Source organism: Microcebus murinus, chromosome 2 (genome assembly GCF_040939455.1).
Source record: "Microcebus murinus isolate Inina chromosome 2, M.murinus_Inina_mat1.0, whole genome shotgun sequence".
Taxonomy (NCBI): domain Eukaryota; kingdom Metazoa; phylum Chordata; class Mammalia; order Primates; family Cheirogaleidae; genus Microcebus; species Microcebus murinus.
Window position 1 is genome coordinate 105,481,851 of NC_134105.1, and position 11,718 is coordinate 105,493,568.

An 11,718-nucleotide genomic window follows, 5' to 3' on the forward strand; every position below is an offset into this window, starting at 1 on the left:
CAATCTTATGAATCATCTCAAGGAACTGGAAGAGGACGAGCTAACCAATCCTAAACCCAGCAGAAGAAAAGGAATAACCAAAATGAGAAACAGTACTAAAGGGTTTGGACAGAGGAAAGACACCAAACTCGGGAGGGGCCCACTCTGGTTTGCTGTAAGAGAGTGGCTATTTGGTGAGCAGGGTAGCCTGAGGCATAGGTGTGAACCCAGGTAAGCAGATAAGCATCAGGGGAGGGCATGTGTGAGAGCACCAGGATTGCTGTGACCACAGGAACGGGGGCCTGTCGAGGTGATGTCAGGCGCGTCACAGTGTGAAGTTGTACATGTCTGTGCAATTACTTAATGAGTGTGCAGAGCATCTACAGAAGAGCTGAATGGCTCTTTCTCTAGATTGATGGGCTGTCTCCCCAGTAGTCACTTGCTAGTACTGCCCTTGAAGTGGGAAAGTTGTGTAAGCTGGTTTCTTCCCCCTTCAATGTTTCCCCTGCAGCTGACCAGGCTTGAAGGCAGCCGCCATGGGGCCCTGCTCAGAGCACCACCCGCCTTGCTGGGCCTCCAGTCTCCTGGGGTTCATCAGCCTCCTCCTCAGTGAGTAGCCCGGGGTCCCTGGGAAGGAGAAACAACTGTGTGGAGCTGGGATAGCTGGGCCATGACCCCTGGGAGGGCCATTTCGGTTCTGTTGTTTCTGAGGAACAGAAAAGAGGAAAATGCTGTGTTATAATTTGCAAATGCAGCATATTAGGTTAGAGCCCATGGTAAACAGAAGAAATGAAATGGTCTTTTGGTGGTGAGCAGGCTGGGATGCCTGAGCTTGGGCTGCCTTGGCTGCATTAACGGGACTATAGCCTGGGAGCGCAGGCCACTTCTGCTACAGTAGCCAGATCCGAAGGAAGTTGGAACTGCCTGGAAAGAGGGATACAGAGGGATAAAATAGCTTCCTCCTGGGGGTAAAGGGTTGAAAGAGTGTACTGCTGGCCTGGAACTCAGCGGTGTCCTGACAGTCTCTGCACTGTCCTGTGGAGGAGGGGGCAGAATTGGAACCCGTGTCTGAGCTGCAAGAAGCTCCTCTGGTCTGGGCTGCTTGAGCTCCACTGGAAAGGAGAGTGGAGGGGCACCCCTCTGCTTGGGGTCAGCTCCAGGCAGATCATCTCAGAGGAGAGGCCCTTGGAAGTCTCAGGTTTATCTTAAAAGTGCTTGTGTAATTGGCATTAGTTCCATCTGAAAATGTTAAAAAGCATTTGCCATCTCAGGCACAATGAGTCCTACAGACTATGCCCTTTCTCACCCCTGTGGGTGGCCTCTCCTCCACCCTGAAATGCTTTCAGACTCTGGAGACCTCAGATGAAACCATGTCTATCACAGCACTGTTCTGGGGAAAAACCCTAGGAAAAAAGAGGAGGTGCCCAACAATCGGGAGTGATGGAAGAAATTGAGAGTATGTGTACCATGGAGTATTATGCAGGCCTAAAAATGCAAATGTTCCCCTTTCTGGGAGGAATTTTCAGTTTTCATGAAGTAAAATGCATGAATATCCATCAGGAAGATTCAGGAAACTAAATGAAATGAAATCTTACTTTTATACAAGGAAAGCAGCCTCCAAAATTTAAGGGTGTCTATGCACCCACATGTTTCTAAGAACATTCTAAAGATGTGGAAGAACCAGTAGATTGCCCACCTGGGCTAGAGGAGGCCATGAAAGCGGGGAAGGAAAATGGAGAGGAAGGAAGTAGAGTGACCTGATCTAGGCTGTGTATCATACTCATTGCTTTATGAAGCATCATATGATAATCAAATAATAATATTAAATGAAAGCTAATGAAAAAATAAGTTCTAGTAAATATGAATTATTGTGAAAGCTTTTATTGTTAATATTTTTGTTTTAATATTTCAGCAGTGATTGAACTTGCAGGGAAGTATGTGAAATCTAATGGATTAGAAAGCACTTGTAAAACAGGACTTCTCGAAGCAAAGATGAGCTTATTGATAGCAGTGGGTTAGATCCTGTTTAAATCGGTAAATTTTGTCGACAACAAAATGTAGGCTTTCTTCAGTTTCACAATATTGTTAACTTGGAGAAATATGTTTTATTGTATAACGTTCTGTCTGTAGGCACTGGGCTGGAGGAATACCAGAGAAACGAAAACGAAAGAAAAAATGGAAGGAAAGAAGGAAGGGAGGGCAGAAGGAAATAAAGAGGGGAAAAAAGAAAGAAAGGACTTAGAATTTTTTAGTTTAGGGATAGGCAGTCTGTGTCCAGATAACGAAAGTGATTCTCTGGAGGTCACACAGGAAGTGGGGAGGAGTGAATTTGGTTTTCCCGTCAGGCCTGCCCTCCCTGGTAGTCATTGGGACAGACCCTAGCAGTGGAGTGTGGACAGAGCCCGTCCTCAGAAGGAACATCTCCCAGAAACTACTCTGTAGCAATTCATGGAGCTCCACAGTTGGATGCATTTCTTTTTTGGTTTTGGTTTGTCCCCTGATCAAGTTCTGCCTTGACTTGGGGAGGGCTGGGTGGAGAAGGAGTGATGGTGAGGGAGGTAATGAAGAATTTGTCCTTATCATTCTTAGACCCCTGAACCCTACCTGGTTGTGTGTTTGGAAGGGGACATGGGAAGGGAGTGGCTGAGGGTGGCTCAGTGCACACTGCACTTTTCCAGAAATGCAGGCAGCGCCAGTGAGGGTGGCCTCCACTGTGGGGACTGGTCAGCCTGACCATGACAGAATTTCCTGAGCGCCTACCTGGTGGCTGCTGACAGGGAGCTGGAGAAGAAAGGGTCTGCAAGTGGCTGCAGGGATGTGGCCTCAGACCACCTGCTGAAGGACACGTCACCCTCCTGCAGTGTGTGACAAAGTGGGGTGCAGACCACACTCAGGAAGGCAGCTGCAGCTGGACTTTTAGAGGCAGCTAGTAAAAGCCTCAGCCAGACCTTTTCAGTTCCTCTCTGTTTAGCAGAAAATACTAGTTTATTTCTTGATCTCCCTTCTTGAAAGGTTTCCCCTTTGGAAAATGATTTCCTGTCCCAGCGAGTCCAGTTGTCCTGTCTTTCCCCCTAGAAAGGACGGCTGTTATTTTGGGCCCTACATTAAATGGAGCACCTTTGTTTGGTGTCCATTGTCAAAGAATTATATATTTAAACGTGTTATTAGCTATGAAAAACATTGCTGACTGAGACATTAAAGGACACTTGTATTTCGCTCATGAATTAACAAGAGAAATTTGTTTTCTCACAGTTCTGGGGGCTATTGGATCAAGGTTCCAGCCAATTCAATTGCTGGTGGGGCTCTCTGCCTGGTTAGCGGAAGCCTGCCTCCTATCCGTGTCCTCACGTGACCTTTCCTCAGTGCACGTGCATGGAGAGGGCGGGCTCGGTTGCTCTTTGGGGACTCTTCTTATAAGGACACTAATGCTATTGGATTGGGTCCCACCCTTGTGACCTCACCTACCCTCCCTTCATTAGAGGCCGCATCTCCAAGTAAAGCCACGCTGGGTGTTAAAACTGCAACATGTGAATTTGGGGGCAACACAGATATTCAGTCCATAACAAGGGGAATCCTTCCTCCCCCTTCCCAGCTTCTGGTGTTTGCTGGCAGTCTGTGCCGTTCCCTGTCTTGCAGCTGCGTCGGTCCATCCTCACCTTCACGTGCCTCCTCCCTGTGTCCATTCGTATTGGTTCCCTCCGTGCATGTCGGCATCTGGGTGTAAGTTTCCCCCTTTCATAAGACACCCTTCATATCAGAGGAGGCTGCAGCCTAATGACCTCGTGTTAACTTGACTCTATCTGCAAAGACTCTATTTCCAAAGAATTTCACCTTCTGAGGTTCTGGGTTTAGGACTTCAATGTATCTTTTCTGAGGAACACAATTCAATCCATAACAGCCCCCCTTCCTGCAGGACATGACCCCTGACTGGGGAACCCTAGAGTTTGGTAAATATGTCTGTGAGCTGACCTCACACGCATCCTGGGGAGCAGGGCTGGCAGCTAAATTCGTGATGGTGTGTTTCTGCTTCTTTATTAATATATATTGTCACATGAATCTTTCAATAAACAAAAATAACCATACTGGAAAAAAGTCATCAAAAAATTTCTGCAAGTAGTTATGAAAATAATAGTGTGATTGGGTCTCATTGGGGAGGAAGGAGAAACTAGACCTGTAGGGTTTTTAGACTCTGAAAAGTGCCCCAACAGCTTTATTCTGTTCCTTAGAGCAGGTCACTAGGTGCAGCCACACTCCAGGGTAGGGATTACACATTGACGTCCACAGGACGGAGAGAACTTTGGGTGACATGTTAGAGCTGCCTTCTATATTTATGCACTTAGCATGTGCCGGATAATGTACTTGGTTCTTCTGATCTATGATTTCACTTAATTCATGTTATCATATTTGGATGGCAAGGAAACTGACGAATAGGCAGTTAAGCCTGTTTAAGTTTATACTCCACGAGAACCAGACTTGATCCCAGAATTACTTCCAATTCATTATACTAGCCTACCTTCCAAGAAGGAAGAATTTTGGATGGATTTGATTAGGAAGAAAAGTTCCGTGGTTCTCTTATTTATTCTTGATGAGAAAACACTCCCGTTTCCGTTTCCGATGCCCAGGTGTCTGCCGTGCTGTGGCTGAGAGTTCTGGGGCACACGGCTCTGCGGTTAAGGACTCTGGAGCCCACGTTCCTCTGAAGGGGATCCGAGGAGGTTCTGTCTTGTTTGGTGTGACCCAGAAGGCAGGAGCAATTCTGGAATCTGAGCTGGAGGAGCTCTACTGGAGCTTTACCCCGGAGTCAGACTACAGAGTCATATGTCGTATCCAGAGAGGCGTCCATTCTCCAACCTGGCTCAGCCTCCAGGACAAATTCAAGCAGAGGGTCCAGATGCCCAACTTGGCCTCCATGAGGATTTCGAACCTGAGCCTTGAGGACAGTGGGCATTACCGAGCTCAAGCCAGGTTAACGGAAGGAAGAGAAGTTTTGCAGTATTTCCATCTTACTGTCTATGGTGAGTGACACCCCTCCCTCCAGCCCATGGCTTACCGCCTCCTTTGTCTCATTGACCCCATTTTGCAGGATTCCACTCAGACACAGCCTTCACTCTCTACTGCCTCCTCTGAAATAGTGAAAGTGCAGTCACCAGAGATGGAGTCCAGACCTGAGATTGATACCAGGGAGAAAATGACTTCGGTGTTCTGGGAAAGACAATGGAAATTGGTGAAATAGAAATCGTTCCAATAACATTAATCATCCATTTTCCAGGATTAATGTTACTTAATTTGTATAGTAGTTTTCCATTGTTTTTAGAACAAATTACTGTGAATTAGTAGCTTGAATTTGCAGAAATGTATTATGTCAGCATGCTGTAGGTCTGAAGTCTGACAGAGCTTGCACTGGGCTAAAATCAAGGTGTTGGCAGGCTGTGTCCTTTCTGGAGACTCCAAGGGGGGAATCCATGTTCTTGTCTTTTTCACCTGCTGGGTGCTATCTGCCTCCCTTGGCCATGGCCACCTTCCTCCATATTCAAAGCCAGCAATGGTGGGGTGAGTCCTTTTCGAACCCTCGCACCTTGTCTCCCTCCTTCTTTCACTTCTAAGGGTCTTTGTGATTCCACAGGACCCATCCGGCTAATCAAGAATAATCTCCCCATTTCAATGTTAGCTGACTAGCAATCTTCATTCTATCTGCTACTTTAATTCCCCTTTCCATGTAGTCCAGGTTGCCAGGACTACAATGTGGAAATATCTGGGGCCACTATTCTGTCTCTCACAATTGGAAGTCCACACATATCGAGTCCTCCCAGTCTCCTCCCCTCTCACCCCAGCCTGAGACTAACTCAGGAATCAGCTAACCCATCTCTCAAAGCCTTCTAGTTGTAGACCGTTTACACTGCATAGGACAGATGTTTATCCAAGACTTTCTTTCCCTAGAGTTCCTCTCTGCATAGGGAAATAACTTGCGATGGAGAGAGCGTGTTTGCAGCGTTAGGTCCCATGTGCTTTCTAAGACAGGCTTACACATCTGACTCTTCTCTTCCTGTCTGTACCTCAAGTTCAGTGGCATGTTCTAAACACACTCGGAGATGTTCCTTGTCGCTGCCACTGCATCTCCCACCAAAGTGTGTACTCTTGGGAGCATGGGGCTGTGTCTGGCCTCCCAGAGCTGGCCTGAAGTCCTGCCCCAGAGGGCCGTGCAGTCCCAGGCTGCAGTCCCATCATCTCAGTTGGACATGCTGGGGAAGGACCCTGGGCCAGCACAAGCCCTTCTGCCCCAGATTTCTTCCTCCTCCAAGAGGAGTCCAATTTTTAGGAATTATGGGCCTTGAGTAGATGGAGTCCAGCCTTGTTTCCTTTGGCAGATTTTTCTGACTAGTTTAATCTAGTGACACTTTACAGGGCTGACTCAGGGGCTTCCATTCTTACTGTCATCTGCTCAGTGTTTAGCTTTAGAGAAACTGTGTGTTATCTGTAAAACACACCCACTTTCCCTACAGGGTGCATGCCATGGCATCTGTGAGAAAATGATTACAATGTACGATGTGTAATGTTCTTCACAAACGGGGCTGCTTTCATTGTCCCCTCCTGTTCCAGATCCCGTGCCCCATCCGCACATCCTGGTTCAGTCACCATCCATCGCAGCAGGCTGGTGCAACGTCACCCTGGAGTGCAGGGCCCCAGGGGCCACAAGGGACCTGAACGTGATCTGGGAGAGCAGGGGCCTCCCTCTGGAGCTGTGGCAGAGAGGGACACCAGGACCAGCCCTTGACTCCTGGACCCTGGCTGCAAGCCTACCCCTGAGTCAGCCCAATGCCAGCTTCACCTGTGTGGTAAGCAATCCCACGGACCAGAAAACTGTCACCAGAGATGTTGGGGACATCTGTGACCAAGGTGAGTGGGAAGGGACATCGGGAGCTCAGGCAGAATAGTGACCTGTGGGTCTGGGCTTTTCTCCCTACCATGTGTATTAGTGACACTGTCCACCTGGTCACCCACTCAGAAGCCTGAGAGTCCCAGTGACCTCACTTTTGCCTTTGAGCATCTCTCCTTTGCATGCCCTCCTCTGCCAGCCACCCACCATGTCCCTGCTGTCCAGGCTGCAGCCTTCCCATGGCTCTCCCACCCCATTTGTCCTCGAACACTAGTCCAGAGTGGGCTATGGGGAAAGCAGAAGCAGATGGGATTGTGTCATTGTCTGTGTCATCTGTGGGAACCTGATTCCAGCAACCCCCTGCAGGATTTGTATCTTAGATATTCCTCCACCCACATTGCTGGCCTCACCCACTCGCTTCAAACCAAAGTGCTGTCTATAGTTCCCTGAACGAGTCCCGTCATTGCAAGATTATGAGCTTCTGGACATGCTGTGTCTTCTCCCTTGAGCCATCCTGAGTCCCATGTGCTTCTCTTCCTGTCTTACTGCTCCTGAAGGATTCCCCTTAGGCGGGCAGGCTTCTTGGCGTGAAGACTGGGTAGTGGCAAAGGGCCCCTTACTTAGGGTTTTGGTTTAAAATTCTGCTGTTATTCAGTTTGAACAAGGGCTCCCCGTGTTCCTTTTGCACAGGGCCTGCAAGTGATGTAGTCTGTCCTGCCCTCAGGCACCACCTCCTTAGGGAGCTGTCCGTGTCCTCCCCCACACTGAGCAGTGATGATGGATTTCTGTCTTTGTCTCCTAGGTAGACTGGACAACCCTGAGGGCAAGGCCATGTCTTGTTTTCCTTTGACTCCCTGTGCCAAGCCAGCTTCTGGCAAAGTTTGCTCACAGCCAGAGTTCCTGGAATGAATGAATGACCGGGACCCTGTGTGCAGCCCTGTCTTCCCTTTCTCCAGGAGCTACTGGAGGGTCTGATGTAATAGTGCCACATAAACAGCCTGTGACCTTCTCTCCTGACCCCATCCTGAGTCTCAGCTAACACTTAGCATGGCTACAAGGCCCTCTGGGCACAGATTCCTACCTCCTCTGACTCTCCTCCCTGCCTGCCCCTGTCCTGCCACAGTGGAGGTGCTGGCAACTCCCAGGGCTGGCGTTTGACACAGCCATTCCCTGAACATGGTGCTCCTCATTCCTGTAGTGACCTCCTCTGAATATCTTGAAACTTCTCTCCCCCTTCATGACTCAGTCTACCCACACCTCCTCTGGGAGGCCCTCCTGAAGCCCTAGCACAGGTGTAAACTTCTGTTGCAGCAGGGTTCTTCTATGTGGCCTTTGATATTTTCTCAGTCTTCCCTCCTGGGTGATGAGCTACTTTAGGGCATGGACATCGTCTTGTTGATCTCAGTATCCTTGGCAAAACCAGCAGTTCAGTGTCTGGTTGAATGAGTGGACCTGCTGTTGTCCTCCCTTTTCAGCCTCTGCACCAGACCCCTTCGTGCCCTTCCACCCGCTTCCCCCCTGTGCTCCCCCTTGGAAATGGGTATCTCAAGTTCTCTCCTAACTTACTCTTGTTCATTCTTTGTATGAGGGAAACAGATTCACATGGATGGGACATGGCTAGACTGCTGCCCGACATGCTAAGGGCTACTGTGGTTTTGATGTTGACCCTGGGAGTTATATCATACCTTTGGAAGACATGTGGCAATAAGAAGAAGACGGAAACAGAACGAGGCAGGTTGCACTTCTCCTTCCAGCCCCAGATGCCTCCCCTCCTCCACTAGAACTTGGTCCCCTTTCTCCTAACTGTGGCTGCCAGGGAGTCTCCTGCAGATGGGATGATGGGTGTGGCCATGGCTTTGGTGCAGTGGGAGGGGTACAGGTCTCCAAGGTATAGATTTAAGGATTGTCTGTGTGTGGCTCAGGTGTCCAGTTGCAGGAGGAGCAGAGAGTTGAGGATGGTGGCATGCACTATGAAGAGCTGATAGAACAGGAGTCTCAGCTGGGTAAGAATAATGCTGGAGCCACTGGCCATCCAGGCTACTCCCAGGTCCCACACTGTCCAGCCCTGGGCTTCCAAATCTAGCCATCTGCTACTCTGACCCTACTGCCTGTTCATGTGTTTCTCGACAATCAACACCATTTAATAAAAGATTTGTAATTGGTGTCAATGCAATGCTTTACACTTTGGAAATTTCATATGCAGAGCACGTCAGTGGGCACTTGCTCTGCAGGTCTCTCTGGGGCCACTTTTCGCATCAGCTGCTCCAGAACCCCTTTGTCTTGCATTCCAGGGCCTCGGTGAACTACAAGTGGAAGAAATGGTTCCTGTGACTACTGTCTACAGTGAGGTCTGTAACTCAGGCTGGGCCATGAATATCATTTAATGGGAGGAAGTAGGAGGATCGGCACCAGCGGGACACGTGTGCTCTGAGCCTGAAGCCTGTAGACACCTGCCTCTGCCAGCTGCAGTTCAGCTCCAGCTGCCTCTGGTCTATCTTAGCCTGACTTTGTGGCCATAAGCTCTATGGGTACTCATGGCCTGGTTACGTTGTGTAACCTTCTAAGACTGTCCTCATAATCAGGATTCTCACCCCTGCCAGGTGAGGGCTCTTGGTCTGTCATTCAGAGGGATTCTGACTCTTCTTCAAAACCTTCCCAAGGGGACCCTGTCTGATGGTGTAGGGAGCAAATCCCTATCACTTCTGCTGTGTCGCTCGTGTGTGTAATTCTGAGAACACAAGGCCAGGTGTGGGCGCTGTGCAGACGTGTTGACTATGCTGCAGAGGAAGAGTCAGGACTCGGGTTTTACCAGCTGAGTTGGGGTCAAAGGAGGCAGAATGAGTGGCTGGATGCCTGCAAAGGGATTGGCCTAAGGCTTCCTTTCGGGATCTCACGTGGACCTCCTTTGGGTGTGTTGAGCTGGGTGTTGGTGTGTGTTGGTGCGCATGTGCACGTTGTGGGGAGTGTCCAGGGCACATTATGCAAGTCCACCAAGGACGCCTTCCTTTTCTCCTTTGCTAAGCTGGACCTGAGCCTTAGCCTTCACCTGTGGACCCAAACTTATGTTGATGTGGAGTGGAAAGAAAAATTCCTAATATCTCAAGCCCTTCCCAGCCTTCTGTTTCTCAGAGAATGACCCTTAGGGGCAAAAGTTGGGGATTGTCTTAGGAAAACAGCCTCAGGTCTTCCCCTGGCCTGGCATAGGGGCAGTTGGTAGCAAGAACGGTTCCCCCACCCCCATGGTGAGAGCTGCGGGGAGGCTCTGACCATGAAGCTAGTGGGAAGGTCAGACACGGCGTCTCCAGCCTCTGCTTATACCGACCCTCAGGCCCCTGTAGTCATGCTGGCTCCATACCCTACATCAGCCTCTTCCTCTCTCACCTGCATCCCTGTGCCTGAAATGATGGTTTACTCTCCCTGTTTCTCACCCTCACGTCTGCCTCTTGAATCAGCCATCCTGCCCAAAGCCTCCTCCCAAGATATTGTTCATGGAGGCTGTCTGAATCCTGAAGGTTTGGTAATGGTCTGTCCCACATCTGATCTCTCTGAACACCTTGAATATTATGTAAGGCACCTGACACAATCTACCCTGGATTGGAGCCATGAATCTTCCTGCAGGGCTCCCTCCGGAGGGTAGTGGGGCCATGGGAGAACAGAGCCAAGGAGACAAACACCCTCTGTGTGGGGGGTCTGGGCTGCCCTCCTTCCATTCCATGCAGGCTCAGCAGAAGGGGACGCCACACAGAAGCTGATGACAGTCTCTCTGGCGTGGCTCCCCTTGGAGGCAGGGGTGGACATGATGTCCTCCCTCGATTATATCTGCCCCTGGTCCTAGTTGGGGACCTCCTTACCCCACCATTAGCCTCTGGTTGCCTGAGGCCCTGGTGCGGCTTCCACCGCAGTGTGTGGGTGTTTCTTCCCTCCGATGGGGTCCCCACCTTGCCGCATCCTGTTTGTGTCCCAGCTCCTACACAGAAGTGGGCTGACTCTTGTTCCATGAGCTGCTGTGGCTTGTCTGGTGGCCTGGATTCCTGGGTCTCTTGGTTCCCGTGCAGCTTAGAAGAGCTCAGCTGCCTCATTGCTGAAGTCGGAAAGCTCAGGTCTGAATAGGGTCTCTGCTAAGTGCTTGATCACTGTGAACCAATGCTAGGAGCCTGCTGACGGGTGAGGGAGGAGGTACGACCCTCTTCTCTTTCAGCCTGAGCAGAAGCTGTCAGTGTGCCAGTCTCTGCACTGGCTTCCATCGGGCCTGGTCACGGTTGGCCATCAGTGCCCTTCATTCCCGGGACAGTGTATGGGAAATCCAGTTGTATAGGCAATAGGTTTCTTAGGCCAAACTAAAATGATTGCCGGTGTGTCTTCAGCTGGCCTTCCGGTAAGGCATGAGTCAACACACTTCTGTAACCAAGTGTTATCTCCTACGTGAACCCCTGTGATCATGCTTTCCCATGGCACATTGTCACTATTGTTCTGAGCTATACAAAAGCGCTCGCCTTGTTCTCGGCCATGCTTTTGCCGCTGCTGCATCCCTCTGACAATAAAGAGCATGTCTCACCTTCCTGCTGCCACCTGTCTCTTCTATCAACTCCCAGAAGCCTGCTCTGGTGCACTTGCTGGGCACAGAGCCCACTCCCCGCAGGCAGGGTAAGAGGTGAGAACCCAGCTGACCTTCCCACTCCACCTAAGGCAGGAAAAACAAGGAAAGAAACTGGGCTTTTCAGCCTATAGTGAACCAGGTTTTGGCTGAGGCACTTTGCAAATATTATTTCTTCTAGTTCTTACATTAGGGGTGGTTGGTAACTGGTATCCCAAACTAGTTGGTGGCAGAGCAAAGCCTTAAATCCAACACTGGATGATTCCAAAGT

At 49.9% G+C, this 11,718-nt stretch overlaps 1 protein-coding gene across 1 annotated transcript; it reads left to right on the forward strand.

The window, feature by feature from the left end:
• Nucleotides 1–482: 482 nt before the first annotated feature.
• Nucleotides 483–8,634, forward strand: LOC142876035 (SLAM family member 9-like). The gene is made up of 4 exons (XM_076010414.1): nucleotides 483–588; nucleotides 4,602–4,994; nucleotides 6,577–6,873; nucleotides 8,450–8,634. Exons 1-4 carry the CDS (start codon nucleotides 516–518, stop codon nucleotides 8,632–8,634), a joined length of 948 nt encoding a protein of 315 aa, XP_075866529.1. The 5' UTR covers nucleotides 483–515.
• The last annotated feature ends 3,084 nt before the right edge of the window (nucleotides 8,635–11,718 follow it).